The sequence below is a fragment of the Hyperolius riggenbachi genome, chromosome 4, assembly GCF_040937935.1.
Source record: "Hyperolius riggenbachi isolate aHypRig1 chromosome 4, aHypRig1.pri, whole genome shotgun sequence".
NCBI classification, from domain to species: domain Eukaryota; kingdom Metazoa; phylum Chordata; class Amphibia; order Anura; family Hyperoliidae; genus Hyperolius; species Hyperolius riggenbachi.
Window position 1 is genome coordinate 2616372 of NC_090649.1, and position 20502 is coordinate 2636873.

General features: G+C 50.0%; 1 protein-coding gene across 3 annotated transcripts in view; it reads left to right on the plus strand.

Moving 5' to 3' along the window:
* Positions 1-20502, plus strand: part of EIF2B4 (eukaryotic translation initiation factor 2B subunit delta) — a 99188-nt gene that overhangs the window by 66675 nt on the left and 12011 nt on the right. For all 3 annotated transcript variants that reach the window (XM_068278913.1, XM_068278912.1, XM_068278914.1), the window contains exons 6-9: positions 2920-3011; positions 3881-3995; positions 7077-7153; positions 15976-16078. In XM_068278913.1, coding sequence (XP_068135014.1) covers positions 2920-3011; positions 3881-3995; positions 7077-7153; positions 15976-16078 — 387 coding nt within the window. The remainder of the gene's footprint in view (positions 1-2919; positions 3012-3880; positions 3996-7076; positions 7154-15975; positions 16079-20502) is intronic.

The window sequence follows — 20502 nt, forward strand, 5'->3', positions numbered from 1 at the left end:
GTACAGAGCGTGGTATATGTGTGGGAGCCCTCTCTCGCTGTGCACAGTACAGAGCGTGGTATATGTGTGGGAGCCCTCTCTCGCTGTGCACAGTACAGAGCGTGGTATATGTGTGGGAGCCCTCTCTCGCTGTGCACAGTACAGAGCGTGGTATATGCGTGGGAGCCCTCTCTCGCTGTGCACAGTACAGAGCGTGGTATATGCGTGGGAGCCCTCTCTCGCTGTGCACAGTACAGAGCGTGGTATATGCGTGGGAGCCCTCTCTCACTTATGCACAGTACAGAGCGAGGTATATGCGTAGGAGCCCTCTCTCACACGTGCACAGTACAGAGCCTGGTATATGCGTGGGAGCCCTCTCTCGCTGTGCGCAGTACAGAGCGTGGTATATGCGTGGGAGCCCTCTCGCTGTGCACAGTACAGAACGTGGTATATGTGTGGGAGCCCTCTCTCTCGCTGTGCGCAGTACAGAGCGTGGTATATGCGTGGGTGCCCTCTCTCGCTGTGCACAGTACAGAGCGTGGTATATGTGTGGGAGCCCTCTCTCGCTGTGCACAGTACAGAGCGTGGTATATGTGTGGGTGCCCTCTCTCGCTGTGCACAGTACAGAGCGTGGTATATGTGTGGGAACCCTCTCTCGCTGTGCACAGTACGGAGCGTGGTATATGTGTGGGAGCCCTCTCTCACACGTGCACAGTACAGAGCGTGGTATATGCGTGGGAGCCCTCTCTCGCTGTGCACAGTACAGAGCGTGGTATATGTGTGGGAGCCCTCTCTCGCTGTGCACAGTACAGAGCGTGGTATATGTGTGGGTGCCCTCTCTCGCTGTGCACAGTACAGAGCGTGGTATATGTGTGGGAACCCTCTCTCGCTGTGCGCAGTACAGAGCGTGGTATATGTGTGGGAGCCCTCTCTCGCTGTGCACAGTACAGAGCGTGGTATATGTGTGGGAGCCCTCTCTCGCTGTGCGCAGTACAGAGCGTGGTATATGTGTGGGAGCCCTCTCTCGCTGTGCACAGTACAGAGCGTGGTATATGTGTGGGAGCCCTCTCTCGCTGTGCGCAGTACAGAGCGTGGTATATGTGTGGGAGCCCTCTCTCGCTGTGCACAGTACAGAGCGTGGTATATGTGTGGGAGCCCTCTCTCGCTGTGCGCAGTACAGAGCGTGGTATATGCGTGGGAGCCCTCTCTCGCTTTGCACAGTACAGAGCGTGGTATATGTGTGGGAGCCCTCTCTTGCTGTGCACAGTACAGAGCGTGGTATATGTGTGGGAGCCCTCTCTCGCTGTGCACAGTACAGAGCGTGGTATATGTGTGGGAGCCCTCTCTCGCTGTGCACAGTACAGAGCGTGGTATATGTGTGGGTGCCCTCTCTCGCTGTGCACAGTACAGAGCGTGGTATATGTGTGGGAACCCTCTCTCGCTGTGCACAGTACAGAGCGTGGTATATGTGTGGGAGTCCTCTCTCACACGTGCACAGTACAGAGCGTGGTATATGCGTGGGAGCCCTCTCTCGCTGTGCACAGTACAGAGCGTGGTATATGCGTGGGAGCCCTCTCTCGCTGTGCACAGTACAGAGCGTGGTATATGTGTGGGTGCCCTCTCTCGCTGTGCACAGTACAGAGCGTGGTATATGTGTGGGAGCCCTCTCTCACACGTGCACAGTACAGAGCGTGGTATATGCGTGGGAGCCCTCTCTCGCTGTGCGCAGTACAGAGCGTGGTATATGTGTGGGAGCCCTCTCTCGCTGTGCACAGTACAGAGCGTGGTATATGTGTGGGAGTCCTCTCTCACACGTGCACAGTACAGAGCGTGGTATATGCGTGGGAGCCCTCTCTCGCTGTGCGCAGTACAGAGCGTGGTATATGTGTGGGAGCCCTCTCTCGCTGTGCACAGTACAGAGCGTGGTATATGTGTGGGAGCCCTCTCTCGCTGTGCACAGTACAGAGCGTGGTATATGTGTGGGAGCCCTCTCTCGCTGTGCACAGTACAGAGCGTGGTATATGCGTGGGAGCCCTCTCTCGCTGTGCACAGTACAGAGCGTGGTATATGCGTGGGAGCCCTCTCTCGCTGTGCACAGTACAGAGCGTGGTATTTGTGTGGGAGCCCTCTCTCGCTGTGCACAGTACAGAGCGTGGTATATGCGTGGGAGCCCTCTCTCGCTGTGCACAGTACAGAGCGTGGTATTTGTGTGGGAGCCCTCTCTCGCTGTGCGCAGTACAGAGCGTGGTATATGCGTGGGAGCCCTCTCTCGCTGTGCACAGTACAGAGCGTGGTATTTGTGTGGGAGCCCTCTCTCGCTGTGCACAGTACAGAGCGTGGTATATGCGTGGGAGCCCTTTCTGGCAGACTGCAAAGACTCCTGCGGCAGGAGATTGGAGCGGAAGAGCCTGCGGGGGAATGAGGGGAACAGGAAGGGTGTTTTTTTTTTTTTTGTTTTGTTTTTTAAATGGCTTCAGATTTACTTTAAGTGCTGCAAAAAGTACCTGGGAGGCTCACTGCATCCTTCTTACACCAGGTGAAGCCTGTGTGCTGTAAATCACGGAGGAGCTTGTGGTGGGATGGGGCCTGTGTGTGAGGTTAAGGGGGAAGAGCCTGTTTGTTGCAGGTGGGGAGGGGCCTGTTTGTGAGTTTTAGGTGTGGGGAGGAGATTGTGTGTTATAGGTTTGGTATGAACAATTGTGTAGTAGGTGGGGGGAGAGCCTGTGTCTAGTAGAGGGAGGAGCCTGTGTCTAGTAGGTGGAGCCTTTGTGTGGTAAGTAAAAGTGGTGCCTGTGAATGGTAAGCGGGGAGGAGCCAGTGCGTGGCAGGCGCCTGGGTCCTGTGAATGAGGTAGGGTGGAGCACATTGCAGAGTTTGTAATGCAGCTTTGAGGGGAGGGCAGAGATAAGTTCCGCTTTCCTTATCGCTTTATTTTCCCAGGTTCCTCTGCGGCAGGACTACGGTACGAAGGTCAGCCTGTTCTCTCACCTCCACCAGTACAGCCGCCGGATACCCCTTACTCAGCAGATGAGGTGAGAATGGATGCATCGTGTGACCGGCAGACCGGCTCGTGATGTGACCGGCAGACCGGCGCGCGGTGTGACCGGCGCGTGGTTACAGTAATGTAACTTAATATAGACTTACATTACTGCACAACAGGAGGAGATATTGGCACTGCTTCCACATACTGGCTGCACCCGAGCTGACCAGCTGCATAGATGTGCAGAGCCCAATACACGGGCAGATTACACAACCAGCAGTCACAGCAGACTTACATTACTGCACAACAGGAGGAGATATTGTCAGTGCTTCCACATACAGGCTGCACCCGAGCTGACCAGCTGCATAGATTTGCAGAGCCCAATACACGGGCAGATTACCAGCAGTCACAGCAGACTTACATTACTGCACAACAGGAGGAGATGTTGTCAGAGCTTCCACATACTGGCTGCACCCGAGCTGACCAGCTGCATAGATGTGCAGAGCCCACACACAGGCAGATTACACAACCAGCAGTCACAGCAGACTTACATTACTGCACAACAGGAGGAGATATTGGCACTGCTTCCACATACTGGCTGCACCCGAGCTGACCAGCTGCATAGATGTGCAGAGCCCAATACACGGGCAGATTACACAACCAGCAGTCACAGCAGACTTACATTACTGCACAACAGGAGGAGATGTTGGCAGTGCTTCCACATACAGGCTGCACCCGAGCTGACCAGCTGCATAGATTTGCAGAGCCCAATACACGGGCAGATTACACAACTTGCAGATGCAGCAAATGGAGGACATTAGCTTCCAATATTGTGTAATCTGCCAGTGTATTGAGCTCTGCACATCTATGCAGCTGGTCATCCCATCTTTTTATTACTGTATCGTTTTCCTCTGTCCCCAGTATTCCCACCTCGGTGATCCATCCGGCGGTGGTGAGACTCGGCCTCCAGTACTCACAGGGGATCATCAGTGGATCCAACGCCCGCTGTATCGCTCTACTGCACTGCTTCAAGCAGGTACTCGCCCATCATCTACTGCTTGTATGTCTGAGCCCCTCCCCTCTGCCTCATCTGTTACCCTATGCTCCATCTGCCATATCTGCCGTTACCCTTTGCCCCGCCCCATCCCTGCCTTCTGTTACCCTATGCCCCTCCCCATCTCCCATATCTGCCGTTACCCTATGCCCTGCCCCATCCCTTCTTTCTGTTATCCTATGCCTTGCCCCATCTCTGCCATCTGTTACCCTATGCCCCTCCCCATCTCTGCCATCTGTTACCCTATGCCCCTCCCCATCCCTGCCATCTGTTACCCTATGCCCGCCCCATCTCCCATATCTGCCGTTTCCCTATGCCCCTCCCCATCTCTGCCATCTGTTACCCTATGCCCCTCCCCATCCCTGCCATCTGTTACCCTATGCTTGCCCCATCTCCCATATCTGCCGTTACCCTATGCCCTGCCCCATCCCTTCCATCTGTTACCCTATTTACCGCCCCATCACTTCCATCTGTTACCCTATTTCCCGCCCCATCCCTGCCATCTTTTACCCTATACCCCGCCCCATCTCACATATCAGCCGTCTGTTACCCTATGCCCCGCCTCATCTCTGCCATCTGTTACCCTATGCCCCGACCCATCTCTGCCATCTGTTAGCCTATGCCCAGCCCCATCTCTGCCATCTGTTACCCTATGCCCAGCCCCATCTTACATATCAACCATCTGTTACCGTATGCCCCGCCCCATCTCGCATATCAGCCATCTGTTACCCTATGCCCCGCCCTATCTCACATATATGCCATCTGTTACCCTATGCCCCGCCCCATCTCTGCCATCTGTTATCCTATGCCCAGCCCCATCTCACATATCATCCATCTGTTACTCTATGCCCCGCCCATTCTCACATATCCTCCCCCTCCTATATCTGCTATATGTGGCACTGTCTCCTCCCCCCTCCTATATCTGCTATCTGTGGCCCTGTATCCTCCCCCCTCCTATATCTGCTATCTGTGGCCCTGTCTCCTCCCCTCCTATATCTGCTATCTGTGGCCCTGTCTCCTCCCCCTCCTATATCTGCTATCTGTGGCCCTGTCTCCTCCCTCCTCCTATATCTGTTATCTGTGGACCTGTCTCTTCCCCCTCCTATATCTGCTATCTGTGGCCCTGTCTCCTCCCTCCTCCTATATCTGCTATCTGTGGCCCTGTCTTCTCCCCACTCCTATATCTGCTATCTGTGGCCCTGTCTCCTCCCCCTCCTATATCTGCTATCTGTGGCCCTGTCTCCTCCCCCCTCCTATATCTGCTATCTGTGGCCCTGTCTCCTCCCCACTCCTATATCTGCTATCTGTGGCCCTGTCTCCTCTCCACTCCTATATCTGCTATCTGTGGCCCTGTCTCCTCCCCCTCCTATATCTGCTATCTGTGGCCCTGTCTCCTCCCCCTCCTATATCTGCTATCTGTGGCCCTGTCTCCTCCCCCTCCTATATCTGCTATCTGTGGCCCTGTCTCCTCCCCCCTCCTATATCTGCTATCTGTGGCCCTGTCTCCTCCCCCCTCCTATATCTGCTATCTGTGGCCCTGTCTCCTCCCCACTCCTATATCTGCTATCTGTGGCCCTGTCTCCTCTCCACTCCTATATCTGCTATCTGTGGCTCTGTCTCCTCCCCCTCCTATATCTGCTATCTGTGGCCCTGTCTCCTCCCTCCTCCTATATCTGCTATCTGTGGCCCTGTCTCCTCCCCACTCCTATATCTGCTATCTGTGACCCTGTCTCCTCCCCTCCTATATCTGCTATCTGTGGCCCTGTCTCCTCCCCCCTCCTATATCTGCTATCTGTGGCCCTGTCTCCTCCCCCTCCTATATCTGCTATCTGTGGCCCTGTCTCCTCCCCCTCCTATATCTGCTATCTGTGGCCCTGTCTCCTCCCCTCCTATATCTGCTATCTGTGGCCCTGTCTCCTCCCCCCTCCTATATCTGCTATCTGTGACCCTGTCTCCTCCCCCTCCTATATCTGCTATCTGTTACCCTGTCTCCTCCCCTCCTATATCTGCTATCTGTGACCCTGTCTCCTCCCCCTCCTATATCTGCTATCTGTTACCCTGTCTCCTCCCCTCCTATATCTGCTATCTGTGGCCCTGTCTCCTCCCCCTCCTATATCTGCTATCTGTTACCCTGTCTCCTCCCCTCCTATATCTGCTATCTGTGGCCCTGTCTCCTCCCCCTTCTATATCTGCTATCTGTGGCCCTGTCTCCTCCCCTCCTATATCTGCTATCTGTGGCCCTGTCTCCTCCCCCCTCCTATATCTGCTATCTGTGACCCTGTCTCCTCCCCTCCTATATCTGCTATCTGTGGCCCTGTCTCCTCCCCCTCCTATATCTGCTATCTGTGGCCCTGTCTCCTCTCCCTCCTATATCTGCTATCTTTGGCCCTGTCTCCTCCCCTCCTATATCTGCTATCTGTGGCCCTGTCTCCTCCCCCCTCCTATATCTGCTATCTGTGGCCCTGTCTCCTCCCCGCTCCTATATCTGCTATCTGTGGCCCTGTCTCCTCTCCCTCCTATATCTGCTATCTGTGGCCCTGTCTCCTCCCCTCCTATATCTGCTATCTGTGGCCCTGTCTCCTCCCCCCTCCTATATCTGCTATCTGTGGCCCTGTCTCCTCCCCCTTCTATATCTGCTATCTGTGGCCCTGTCTCCTCCCCTCCTATATCTGCTATCTGTGGCCCTGTCTCCTCCCCCCTCCTATATCTGCTATCTGTGACCCTGTCTCCTCCCCTCCTATATCTGCTATCTGTGGCCCTGTCTCCTCCCCCTCCTATATCTGCTATCTGTGGCCCTGTCTCCTCCCCCTCCTATATCTGCTATCTGTGGCCCTGTCTCCTCCCCTCCTATATCTGCTATCTGTGGCCCTGTCTCCTCCCCCCTCCTATATCTGCTATCTGTGGCCCTGTCTCCTCCCCGCTCCTATATCTGCGGCCCTGTCTCCTATATCTACCATCTGTGGTGGATTTCCTGCCTCTATCTTCCCCTCAGCTGCCATCTACAGTATCCATTTCCTGTAATTTAATAACTGATTACAAATGGTCATGGTTTTGTGTATACAGGTGATTCGGGATTATAGTACCCCCGCCCATGAGGAGCTATCACGTGACCTGGTCAACAGACTGAAGCCTTTCATCAGGTGAGGAGCACGAGTCTTTGGCTCTGTTTATTAGGCGATGGGGAGTGGTATCTGACTTGGGGGTGTGGTTTGTGTATAGGAGGCAGAGTATGGAAGTGACCTCTAGACTGCATGGGAGTGGTCTCTGGTCTGTGTGGGGATCTCTATACTGCGTGGGAGTGGTTTCTGGACTGCGTGGGAGTGGTCTCTGGTCTGCGTGGGAGTGGTCTCTGGTCTGTGTGTGGGGGGGTCTCTATACTGTTTGGGAGTGGTCTCTGGTCTGTGTGGGGATCTCTATACTGCGTGGGAGTGGTTTCTGGACTGCGTGGGAGTGGTCTCTGGTCTGCGTGGGAGTGGTCTCTGGTCTGTGTGTGGGGGGGTCTCTATACTGTTTGGGAGTGGTCTCTGGTCTGTGTGGGGGTCTCTATACTGCGTGGGAGTGGTTTCTGGACTGCGTGGGAGTGGTCTCTATACTATATGTGAGTTGTCGAGTTTCCAAATGATGAACAATTAATTATAAGAGGTTATAGGTTTAATAAAAACATATATAATTTTTACCTTTATAGAATATAACCCTCTAGGATTTTATGATGTATTATGGATGTTAGTGAGTGTGTTCTGATATTATGCATGCTTGATTTATCATATGGGTACAAGGAATCTATATTTTCATTCTGTGTAATAGTAGAAATTCAGAATCAAAGACATTCCGAGAGGTTCTTCACTCTTAGCTTAGGTTACTAGATCGCTGACTATTCATTCAGAATGTTTATATAGCCTCGGGACCCATATTTGTCCGGGTGTTTCTGTCTGAATGGTCCCGAGGATCTTTGCAGACAAAGGTTCGGAGGAGAAGACAGCTTGAAATTAACAATGTGAATAAAGATATATTCCCTGTGTGCATTCTGCCCTATTAGGAATGCTATTATATCATTATTCATAGCATGTCTCATATGTCCTGATAGAATAAACATTATATTCAACTTCTTTTATATAGATGGATAGCTATAAAATGTAATAATTGTTCCATATACAGCAATATACAGACATAGGAAGAATTCTAATGCTGGGAATACACCGCTCGATTCTGAGTCCTTTAGATGGCTCGGTAGATAATTTCCGACATGTCCGATCGATTCTGCATTGAGGACAATGGAAAAAGATAAGAAAAATGAGCGGAAGATAAGAGAATTGCCCGCAGAATCGAGCAGCAAGAACGATTGGGCACAGAATCGCCCCGTGTATTCCCAGCATAAAGCTTTCTACAGACAGAGCTTGCCTATGTGTCCAGATTGTAATGTTTACTTCAATAGCTGAGGCCAGACACAAAGAAACATCAACCACAGTTGTTGAGACTTATGAGCTGACCAACTACTTGGGCAAAATACCAGCTGAATTTGCTTGAAGTGGCTAGTTTGGGCCAGTTCTGTATATTCAAAGCCTACTCTGTGTGCTGAAAGATTAGTCAGCCATAATGTATTGTTCCACTCTAAAGAAATGTCAACATAGTATTTAAAGGGAACCTAAACGGAGAAGGATATGGATTTTTCCTTTTAAAGTAATACCAGTTGCCTGACTCTCCTGCTGATCCTGTGTCTCTAATACTTTTAGCCACAGCCCCGGAACAAGCATGCAGATCAGGTGGTTCTGACTGAGATCAAACTGGATTAGCTGCATGCTTGTTTCAGGTGTGAGATTCAGCCACTACTACAGCCATAGAGATCAGCAGGACTGCCAGGCAACTAGTATTGTTTACAAGGAAACATTCATATCCCTCTCAGTTTAGGTTCCCTTTAACATTGAATTAGCAGGTCAAAAGGTTATTCTGTTATTTATAAATAATATATAATACAATAGCGCCATCTGCTGGAAGACATCACAATACAATATGTAAGGCAATAATGCCATCTACAGGTAGTGGAGGACATTGCACATCCCAAAGAAAATGAGTTCATATTAAATTGATATTTCAGTGACCTGATGATAATTTAACCTGAAAGAATACACCCATCATCTCCGGTTGGGTAGAGGATGGTCCCCGGGGCTGAGTATTAGATAAACAAGGGGGATAAATTAAGAGTATTCTGGACACTTTCTCACAATATCAATGGCAGGACTCCCAGACTCTCTCACACATTCTCATACCTAAAAGCCTCTTGCTAAGCACTCTGCCGTACCAGACGCCTTAAGACTCCAGAGAGGGAGATCGGGGTGATGCCATAGGCCTGGCAGGTTCCCGTATTCCATATGATTGGTAAATATAAGTCCAGTGTATTTGTGGAGAGTGCACCATCAGTTTGCTACTAAATGAGGCACATGTGGTATCCTTTTTAACCAAGGCGAGTTGTAGAATTCATTTTGGTGTGTCTTAAATCTGGGATACGTCACCTAAAAAATAGGTACGGACAAACTCAACCCAACATAAAAAAGTCATTTTCTAAATTATGATCAGATTTGGGAAAGTTTTAGCAAAACTAAAAGAGACATATGTGGTAACATTTTAACCTTGATAAGTATTAGAATAGAGTTTAGAAAGTTTTAGGGTTGAGGCCCATGTCTTGAGTATTCTTCTTAGTCACAAACTGAATCCAAGGGAATTACATTTTTGCTTAGGCTGTACCAAAATAAAAGACTTGTAAAATGAAAACAAAGTGACAGAATATGAAAGAAATAACATATATTGTTATATGGCTTTTTAAATATGTATGCCATGAGGGTATATTACTATTATTTTGCAAATAAGGTCTTAAAATCATCAATAGTGAACAATGAGAAAGCAAAAACGAAAAACAGAAAAAAGACACCTTTATTTTCTAATACAATATTGTCACCATACATTGTGCTAGGAGCAAAATCTAAGTGTTGTTGTAACCAGGATGTATACACAAATGCAATTAGTGGGTTTAACTTCTAGTTAGCACTGTTTATTGTAAAGCTATAATGGATGTAAATGGAGAAATAGTGTGTTTTTCAGTTTTTTTTCTCTAAAGGTGGCCATACACTGGCCCGATTCACGGCCGTTACGACAGCAGATTCGATCCTGGGATCGAATCTGCTGCCAATCGTTCGCGCTAAACGCACCCGCTGATCCGATTTCCTCCCGAAATCGGATCGGTCCGTCGATCGCGCCGTGCGGGAAATTACCCTCGATCGCCCGCGGGTAGGGAGCGCGTCGCTAGCGGCGGCCGATCCGATCAGGTATACATTACCTGATGCTGGCTCCCGGGCGTCTTCTCCGCGCTGCACCCGCTCCATCCCGGCGCTTCCTGTCACTGCAGTGACCAGGAAGTTCAAATAGAGGGCGCTCTATTTGAACTTCCTGGTCACGGAGTGACACAGGAAGCGCCGGGATGGAGCGGGTGCAGCGCGGAGAAGATGCCCGGGAGCCAGCGTCAGGTAATGTATGCGCGTGGGGGGGGGGGGGGGGGGCGGGGGGAACGGCGGCAGCAGCAGCTCAGGAGATTATGAATCGGTTTCAGGCTGAAATCGATTCACAATCTGTTTGCAGTAAAGGCAGCCATACCATCCCTCTCTGATCAGATTCGATCAGATAGGGATCTGTCAGCTGGTCGATCTAATGGCAAATCGACCAGTGTATGGCCACCTTTATTTTCCCTTTATAATGCATTGAAAATAAGGTAATTACTAAACAAAATTATCACACACTAAAAGCCTAATTTGTCCTGAAAAAAAAACAATATATTGTTTCATTATATCATTTAGGTGTGATTAGCAGTAATAGAGTTATTGGCGGATGAATGGGAGCGTGCTGATCTGTGAAAATTCATTTGGTCCTGAAGTGGTTAAAGCCAATTAAGTTGTATGCTTGGATATTGGTTGATTCCATACACTGTGTAGTCATATAACGGTGATGATGTAGTTGTGTGACGCTGGTGAGTCAGGCAAATGTGAGGGATTCATTCAATCATTTTATTCCAATTCTTCCAGAACATATCAACACTCCAGGTATCGTAGCCATAAGCAGATACTCCACAGCCACAAGGAATACAAATCCACATGTGTCTCCAATAGTAGAAGTCCATCCACAGCTAGGGAGACACAGGTTCAGATGTTCAGATCTCCTCCCAACCTCCACTGACCACGTTCTCTCTCTTTGTTCTGTGAATCTAGCCTGATAGATAAACCTCGGAAGCCTGGCTGTGTCTCAGGTGTTGTACTACACAGCAGGAGATAATCAGAAGACAATGACCAGTCTCTACCAGTCCTGGTCCGCGCATACACACGCCTGATTCATTCAAACAACAGGTCGTCAGACCCTCCCGCGGGGCGGCCGTTCTCCCGACAGGTTCCCCGTGTGTACAGTCTGTCGCTGAGCGCATCAGTCAAAGCCAGCCTTATCGGTCTGCCGACAGACTGTACACACAGGGAAACTGTCCGCAGAACGGCCGCCCGGCGTTGGAATGAATCAGGTGTGTGTACTGTATTCTATGGCACACACACTATTTAATACAGCTAACAGCAACATACAATAAACAGCCAAATTACAAGACAGAAATAAAACCATCCTCTGTAGTCATCACACTATCCTTCCCGGCATTGCAAACTGGGAACACTTGTGTACGTTGGGTTCATTTTTCTATAGATTTATTATTAATATATATTATAATGTCCAAGCTATGATTTAAAGGGACACTTAAGCCAAATAAAACCTGGGGCTTCTACCAGTCCCCTGCAGCTGTCCAGTGACCTCACAGTCTCACTCCGATGCTCCTGGCCCCGCCGGCAGCCACTTCCTGTTTCGGCGACAGGAGCTGACAGGCTGGGAACGCGAGTGATTCTTCGCGTTCCTGGCTGTAATAGCGCCCTCTTTGCTGTTATAGCAAATATCATATATCATATAACAGCATAGAGGGCGCTATTATGGCCAGGAACGCAAAGAATCACTCACGTTCCCAGCCTGTCGGCTCCTGATGGCGAAACCGGAAGTGGCTGCCGGCGGGGCCAGGAGCATCAGGGTGAGTCTACGTGGGCACCGGACAGCTGCAGGGGACTGGTAGAAGCCCCAGGTGAGTAAAACTCTTTTTTTTTTTTATTTGGCTTAAGTGACCCTTTAATGAGGAAATAAAGTTGAATTAAGTAAATTTCTTAAAATATTAAAATAGATCAGGTCAATTTCATATTCCTATGTTGTCTTCAAACTAAAGTCTGCAGTAAAGTGAAATGTATGCTATTCTTGTGGTTGCATATTGGAGTTTTCAGACAGGTCAGATCACTTCCATATTTTTCCATTGTCTTCAAGATAGGCGGTGCATTATAATCAAGTCTTGCAGTAAGGCGCGTACACACTCCATACCGCCGCAAACGACAAGTCCGTCAGACCCTCCCGCTGGGCGGATTTTCAGAAACAGCCTTATCAGTCCGCCGACAGCGCGGACACACACCATACCGCCGCAAACTACGAGTCCGTCAGACCCTCCCGCTGGGTGGTTGTTCAGAAACAGCCTTATCAGTCCGCCGACAGCGCATACACTCTCCATACCACCGCAAACGACGGGTCCGTCAGACCCTCCCGTTGGGCGGATGTTCAGAAACAGCCTTATCAGTCCGCCGACAGCGCATGCACACTCCATACCGCCGCAAATGACGAGTCCGTCAGAACCTCCTGCTGGGTGGTTGTTCAGAAACAGCCTTATCAGTCCGCCGACAGCGCATACACTCTCCATACCGCCGCAAACGACGAGTCTGTCAGACCCTCCCGCTGGGCGGATGTTCAGAAACAGCCTCATCAGTCCGCCGACAGCGCATACACACGCCATACCGCCGCAAACAACGAGTCCGTCAGAACCTCCCGCTGGGTGGTTGTTCAGAAACAGCCTTATCAGTCCGCCGACAGCGCATACACACTCCATACCGCCGCAAACGACGGGTCCGTCAGACCCTCCCGTTGGGCGGATGTTCAGAAACAGCCTTATCAGTCCGCCGACAGCGCATACACACGTGCTACTGTCGGCTGAACATCCGCCCCGCGGGTGGGTCTGATGGACCTGTCGTTTGCGGCGGTATGGCGTGTGTACGCGCTGTCGGCGGACTGATAAGGCTGTTTCTGAACATCCACCCAGCGGGAGGGTCTGACGGACTCGTTGTTTGCGGCGGTATGGCGTGTGTACGCGCTGTCGGCGGACTGATAAGGCTGTTTCTGAACATCAGCCCAGCGGGAGGGTCTGACGGACCTCTTGTTTGCGGCAGTATGGCGTGTGTACGCGCTGTCGGCGGACTGATAAGGCTGTTTCTGAACATCCACCCAGCGGGAGGGTCTGACGGACCCGTCGTCTGCGGCGGTATGGCGTGTGTACGCGCTGTCGGCGGACTGATGAGGCTGTTTCTGAACATCCACCCAGCGGGAGGGTCTGACGGACCCGTCGTCTGCGGCGGTATGGCGTGTGTACGCGCTGTCGGCGGACTGATGAGGCTGTTTCTGAACATCCACCCAGCGGGAGGGTCTGACGGACCCGTCGTCTGCGGCGGTATGGCGTGTGTACGCGCTGTCGGCGGACTGATAAGGCTGTTTCTGAACATCCGCCCAGCAGGAGGGTCTGATGGACCCGTCGTTTGCGGCAGTATGGTGTGTGTACGCGCTGTCGGCGGACTGATAAGGCTGTTTCTGAACATCCGCCCAGCGGGAGGGTCTGACGGACTCGTCGTTTGCGGCAGTATGGTGTGTGTATGCGCTGTCGGCGGACTGATAAGGCTGTTTCTGAACATCCGCCCAGCGAGAGGGTCTGATGGACCCGTCGTTTGCGGCGGTATGGCGTGTGTACGCGCTGTCGGCGGACTGATAAGGCTGTTTCTGAACATCCGCCCAGCGGGAGGGTCTGACGGACTCGTCGTTTGCGGCAGTATGGTGTGTGTATGCGCTGTCGGCGGACTGATAAGGCTGTTTCTGAACATCCGCCCAGCGGGAGGGTCTGACGGACTCGTCGTTTGCGGCGGTATGGCGTGTGTACGCGCTGTCGGCGGACTGATAAGGCTGTTTCTGAACATCCGCCCAGCGGGAGGGTCTGACGGACCTGTCGTCTGCGGCGGTATGGCGTGTGTATGCGCTGTCGGCGGACTGATAAGGCTGTTTCTGAACAACCACCCAGCGGGAGGGTCTGACGGACTCGTCGTTTGCGGCAGTATGGTGTGTGTATGCGCTGTCGGCGGACTGATAAGGCTGTTTCTGAACATCCGCCCAGCGGGAGGGTCTGACGGACCTGTTGTTTGCGGCAGTATGGCGTGTGTACGCACCTTTAGGAAATGTATGCTATCTTGTGGTTGCATTGCCTGTGATTTATAATCTCATTGTTAATCTTATGGTCAATGTCTCTCTGAAGTTGTATAGCCAGCTAACACCGAGAAGTATCTGGAGGGTTTTATGTGATTCAGAAATTTAATTTGCAATTGTTCTGATATATTCATGTATTTATAATAAATTAATAATTTTTGAATAGTTGTCCTGACTTTTCACTCCTTGTACCAATGCATTGAGAAATCTCGATATTGAATTCAGAGTTGGGCACATGCTATAGTAAGACTCCTCCCCTTTGTTTCGTAGGAGGTCTTAGCTTTTGATTTTTATACTTCTGGTTACAGTTTATGTGACCGTATAATTAGCCCGACAGAGTGGCCCCTGGACTGTGGGGGAGGGGTCTCTGCACTGCATGGTAGTGGTCCCTGGACTGTGGGGGAGGGGTCTCTGCACTGCATGGTAGTGGTCCCTGGACTGTGGGGGAGGGGTCTCTGCACTGCTTGGGAGTGGTCCCTGGACTGTGGGGGAGGGGTCTCTGCACTGCTTTGTAGTGGTCTCTGGACTGTGGGGGAGGGGTCTCTGCACTGCTTGGGAGTGGTCCCTGGACTGTGGGGGAGGGGTCTCTGCACTGCTTTGTAGTGGTCTCTGGACTGTGGAGGTGGGGTCTCTGCACTGCTTGGGAGTGGTCCCTGGACTGTGGGGGAGGGGTCTCTGCACTGCTTTGTAGTGGTCTCTGGACTGTGGAGGTGGGGTCTCTGCACTGCTTGGGAGTGGTCCCTGAACTGTGAGGGAGGGGTCTCTGTACTGCTTTGTAGTGGTCTCTGGACTGTGGGGGAGGGGTCTCTGCACTGCTTGGGAGTGGTCTTTGCACTGTATGGGAATGGTCTCTAGTCTGTGTGGGAGTGGTATTTGGTCTGTGTGGTGGTCTCTGCACTGCATGGGAGTGGTCTCTGTGCTGTGTGGGAGTGGTTTCTGGACTTATGGGAGTGGTCTCTATAGTGTTGGAGTGGTTTCTGGACTGTGTGGGAGGGGTCTTGTGCACTGCGTGTGACTAATCTTTACTGCATGGAAGTGGTCCCTGGACTGCATGGGAGTGGTCTCTATACTATATGGGAGTGGTCTCTGAACTGTGTGGGAGGGGTCTCTGCACTGCTTTGGAGTGGTCTTTGCACTGCATGGGAGTGGTCTCTATACTGTATAGGAGTGGTCTCTATACTGTATGGGAGTGGTCTCTATACTGCATGGGAGTGGTCTATACTGTGTGGGAGTGGTTTCTGCTTTGTGTGGGAGTGGTTTCTGCTTTGTGTGGGAGTGGTCTCTGCTTTGTGTGGGAGTGGTCTCTGCTTTGTGTGGGAGTGGTCTCTGCTTTGTGTGGGAGTGGTTTCTGCTTTGTGTGGGAGTGGTTTTTGCTTTGTGTGGGAGTGGTCTCTGCTTTGTGTGGGAGTGGTCTCTGGTCTGTGAGGGGGTAGTTGTTTTTGTATACTGCTTGGAATTAAACCAATCCAGATCAACAGCTACTGCATTTGGTCTCATTTCCAGCTGCACTCAATTAGCAACATCACATGGATCATCTTTCTTTCTTTTTGTAATGCAGCTTCCTAACTCAGTGTCGCCCCCTGTCAGCCAGTATGGGAAATGCCATAAAGTACATCAAAAAAGAAATCTCTAACATGAGCCTGCAGAAGGGAGAAGAGGAGGTGAGTGGCTCTTTCCTGCCTCTAATCTTACTTCACCCATTTCTGAAACGCAGTTACTCTTGCAGTTCTCATAGCCCCACCCAACTTCATCTTAATAATTTATCATAGCTCCACCCACCTTCATCTCCATATTAGTTGTCATAGCTCCACCCACCTTCATCTCCCTATTAGTTTCTCATAGCTCCACCCACCTTCATCTCCATATTAGTTTATCATAGCTCCACCCACCTTCATCGCCCTATTAATTTCTCATAGCCCCACCTACCCTTTTCTTTATATCAGTTCTTTCTCCTGTTCTACTAGCTCCACCTTCCTTTATATTCCTATCAGTTCCTCCTCCTGTTCTTGTGTGTCTCCTGTACTTCCTGTGTAATGAGGTGACTTCCTGTGTGTGTCTCCTGTACTTCCTGTGTAATGATGTGACTTCCTGTGTGTGCCTCCTGTACTTCCTGTGTAATGATGTGACTTCCTGTGTGTCTGTCTTCTGTACTTCCTGTGTAATGATGTGACTTCCTGTGTGTGTGTGTCTCCTGTACTTCCTGTGTAATGATGTGGCTCTCAGTGTGTGTGCCGCCTGTACTTCCTGTTTAATGTGACTTCCTGTGTGTACCTCCTGTACTTTCTGTGTAATGATGTGACTTCCTGTGTGTCTCCTGTACTTCCTGTGTAATGATGTGACTTCCTGTGTGTGTGTCTCCTGTACTTCCTGTGTAATGAGGTGACTTCCTGTGTGTGTCTCCTGTACTTCCTGTGTAATGATGTGACTTCCTGTGTGTGCCTCCTGTACTTCCTGTGTAATGATGTGACTTCCTGTGTGTGTGTCTCCTGTACTTCCTGTGTAATGATGTGACTTCCTGTGTGTGTGTGTGTGTCTCCTGTACTTCCTGTGTAATGATGTGGCTCTCAGTGTGTGTGCCGCCTGTACTTCCTGTTTAATTTGACTTCCTGTGTGTGCCTCCTGTACTTTCTGTGTAATGATGTGACTTCCTGTGTGTCTCCTGTACTTCCTGTGTAATGATGTGACTTCCTGTGTGTGTGTCTCCTGTACTTCCTGTGTAATGAGGTGACTTCCTGTGTGTGTCTCCTGTACTTCCTGTGTAATGATGTGACTTCCTGTGTGTGCCTCCTGTACTTCCTGTGTAATGATGTGACTTCCTGTGTGTGTCTCCTGTACTTCCTGTTTAATGATGTGACTTCCTGTGTGTGTGTGTGTGTCTCCTGTACTTCCTGTGTAATGATGTGGCTCTCAGTGTGTGTGCCGCCTGTACTTCCTGTTTAATGTGACTTCCTGTGTGTGCCTCCTGTACTTTCTGTGTAATGATGTGACTTCCTGTGTGTCTCCTGTACTTCCTGTGTGATGATGTGACTTCCTGTGTGTGTGTCTCCTGTACTTCCTGTGTAATGATGTGACTTCCTGTGTGTGTGTGCCTCCTGTACTTCCTGTGTGATGATGTGACTTCCTGTGTGTGTCTCCTGTACTTCCTGTGTAATAATGTGACTTCCTGTGTGTGCCTCCTGTACTTCCTGTGTAATGATGTGACTTCCTGTGTGTGTTTCCTGTACTTCCCGTGTAATTATGTGACTTCCTGTGTGTGTGTGCCTTCTGTACTTTCTGTGTAATGATGTGACTTCCTGTGTAATGATGTGACTTCCTGTGTGTGTGTGTGTGTGTGTCTCCTGTACTTCCTGTGTAATGATGTGACTTCCTGTGTGTGTGTCTCCTGTACTTCCTGTGTAATGATGTGACTTCCTGTGTGTGTGTCTCCTGTACTTCCTGTGTAATGATGTGACTTCCTGTGTGTGTGTGTGTCTCCTGTACTTCCTGTGTAATGATGTGGCTCTCAGTGTGTGTGCCGCCTGTACTTCCTGTTTAATGTGACTTCCTGTGTGTGCCTCCTGTACTTTCTGTGTAATGATGTGACTTCCTGTGTGTCTCCTGTACTTCCTGTGTAATGATGTGACTTCCTGTGTGTGTGTCTCCTGTACTTCCTGTGTAATGAGGTGACTTCCTGTGTGTCTCCTGTACTTCCTGTGTAATGATGTGACTTCCTGTGTGTGCCTCCTGTACTTCCTGTGTAATGATGTGACTTCCTGTGTGTGTGTCTCCTGTACTTCCTGTGTAATGATGTGACTTCCTGTGTGTGTGTGTGTCTCCTGTACTTCCTGTGTAATGATGTGGCTCTCAGTGTGTGTGCCGCCTGTACTTCCTGTTTAATGTGACTTCCTGTGTGTGCCTCCTGTACTTTCTGTGTAATGATGTGACTTCCTGTGTGTGTGTGCCTCCTGTACTTCCTGTGTGATGATGTGACTTCCTGTGTGTGTGTCTCCTGTACTTCCTGTGTAATAATGTGACTTCCTGTGTGTACCTCCTGTACTTTCTGTGTAATGATGTGACTTCCTGTGTGTGTGTGCCTCCTGTACTTCCTGTGTAATGATGTGACTTCCTGTGTGTGTTTCCTGTACTTCCCGTGTAATTATGTGACTTCCTGTGTGTGTGTGCCTTCTGTACTTTCTGTGTAATGATGTGACTTCCTGTGTGTGTGTGTGTGTGTCTCCTGTACTTCCTGTGTAATGATGTGACTTCCTGTGTGTGTGTCTCCTGTACTTCCTGTGTAATGATGTGACTTCCTGTGTGTGTGTGTGTCTCCTGTACTTCCTGTGTAATGATGTGACTTCCTGTGTGTGTGTCTCCGGTACTTCCTGTGTAATTATGTGACTTCCTGTGTGTGCTTCCTGTAGTTCCTGTGTAATGATGTGACTTCCTGTGTGTGTGTGTGTCTCCTGTACTTCCGGTGTAATGATGTGACTTCCTGTGCGTGTCTCCTGTACTTCCTGTTTAATGATGTGACTTCCTGTGTGTGTGTGCCTCCTGTACTTCCTGTGTAATGATGTGACTTTCTGTGTGTGTGTGTTGTCTCCTGTACTTCCTGTGTAATGATGTGACTTTCTGTGTGTGTGTGTTGTCTCCTGTACTTCCTGCGTAATGATGTGACTTCCTGTGTGTGTGTGCTTCCTGTGCAATGATGTGACTTCCTGTGTGTGTGTGTGTCTCCTGTACTTCCTGTGTAATGATGTGACTTCCTGTGTGTGTCTCCTGTACTTCCTGTGTAATGATGTGACTTCCTGTGTGTGTCTCCTGTACTTCCCATGTAATTATGTGACTTCCTGTGTGTGTGTGCCTTCCGTACTTTCTGTGTAATGATGTGACTTCCTGTGTGTGTGTCTCCTGTACTTCCTGTGTAATGATGTGACTTCCTGTGTGTGTGTGTGTGTGTGTGTGTGTGTCTCCTGTACTTCCTGTGTAATGATGTGACTTCCTGTGTGTGTGTGTCTCCTGTACTTCCTGTGTAATGATGTGACTTCCTGTGTGTGTGTGTCTCCTGTACTTCCTGTGTAATGATGTGACTTCCTGTGTGTGTGTGTCTCCTGTACTTCCTGTGTAATGATGTGACTTCCTGTGTGTGTGTGTCTCCTGTACTTCCTGTGTAATGATGTGACTTCCTGTGTGTGTGTCTCCGGTACTTCTTGTGTAATGATGTGACTTCCTGTGTGTGCCTCCTGTAGTTCCTGTGTAATGATGTGACTTCCTGTGTGTGCCTCCTGTACTTCCTGTTTAATGATGTGACTTCCTGTGTGTGTGTGTGCCTCCTGTACTTCCTGTGTAATGATGTGACTTTCTGTGTGTGTTGTCTCCTGTACTTCCTGCGTAATGATGTGACTTCCTGTGTGTGTGTGCTTCCTGTGTAATGATGTGACTTCCTGTGTGTGTCTTTTGTACTTCCTGTGTAATGATGTGACCTAATGTGTGTGTCTCCTGTACTTCCTGTGTACTGATGTGGCTCTCAGTGTGTGTGCCGCCTGTACTTCCTGTTTAATTTGACTTCCTGTGTGTGCCTCCTGTACTTTCTGTGTAATGATGTGACTCTCAGTGTGTGTGCCGCCTGTACTTCCTGTTTAATTTGACTTCCTGTGTGTGCCTCCTGTACTTTCTGTGTAATGATGTGACTTCCTGTGTGTCTCCTGTACTTCCTGTGTAATGATGTGACTTCCTGTGTGTGTGTCTCCTGTACTTCCTGTGTAATGAGGTGACTTCCTGTGTGTGTCTCCTGTACTTCCTGTGTAATGATGTGACTTCCTGTGTGTGCCTCCTGTACTTCCTGTGTAATGAGGTGACTTCCTGTGTGTGTCTCCTGTACTTCCTGTGTAATGATGTGACTTCCTGTGTGTGCCTCCTGTACTTCCTGTGTAATGATGTGACTTCCTGTGTGTGTCTCCTGTACTTCCTGTTTAATGATGTGACTTCCTGTGTGTGTGTGTGTCTCCTGTACTTCCTGTGTAATGATGTGGCTCTCAGTGTGTGTGCCGCCTGTACTTCCTGTTTAATTTGACTTCCTGTGTGTGCCTCCTGTACTTTCTGTGTAATG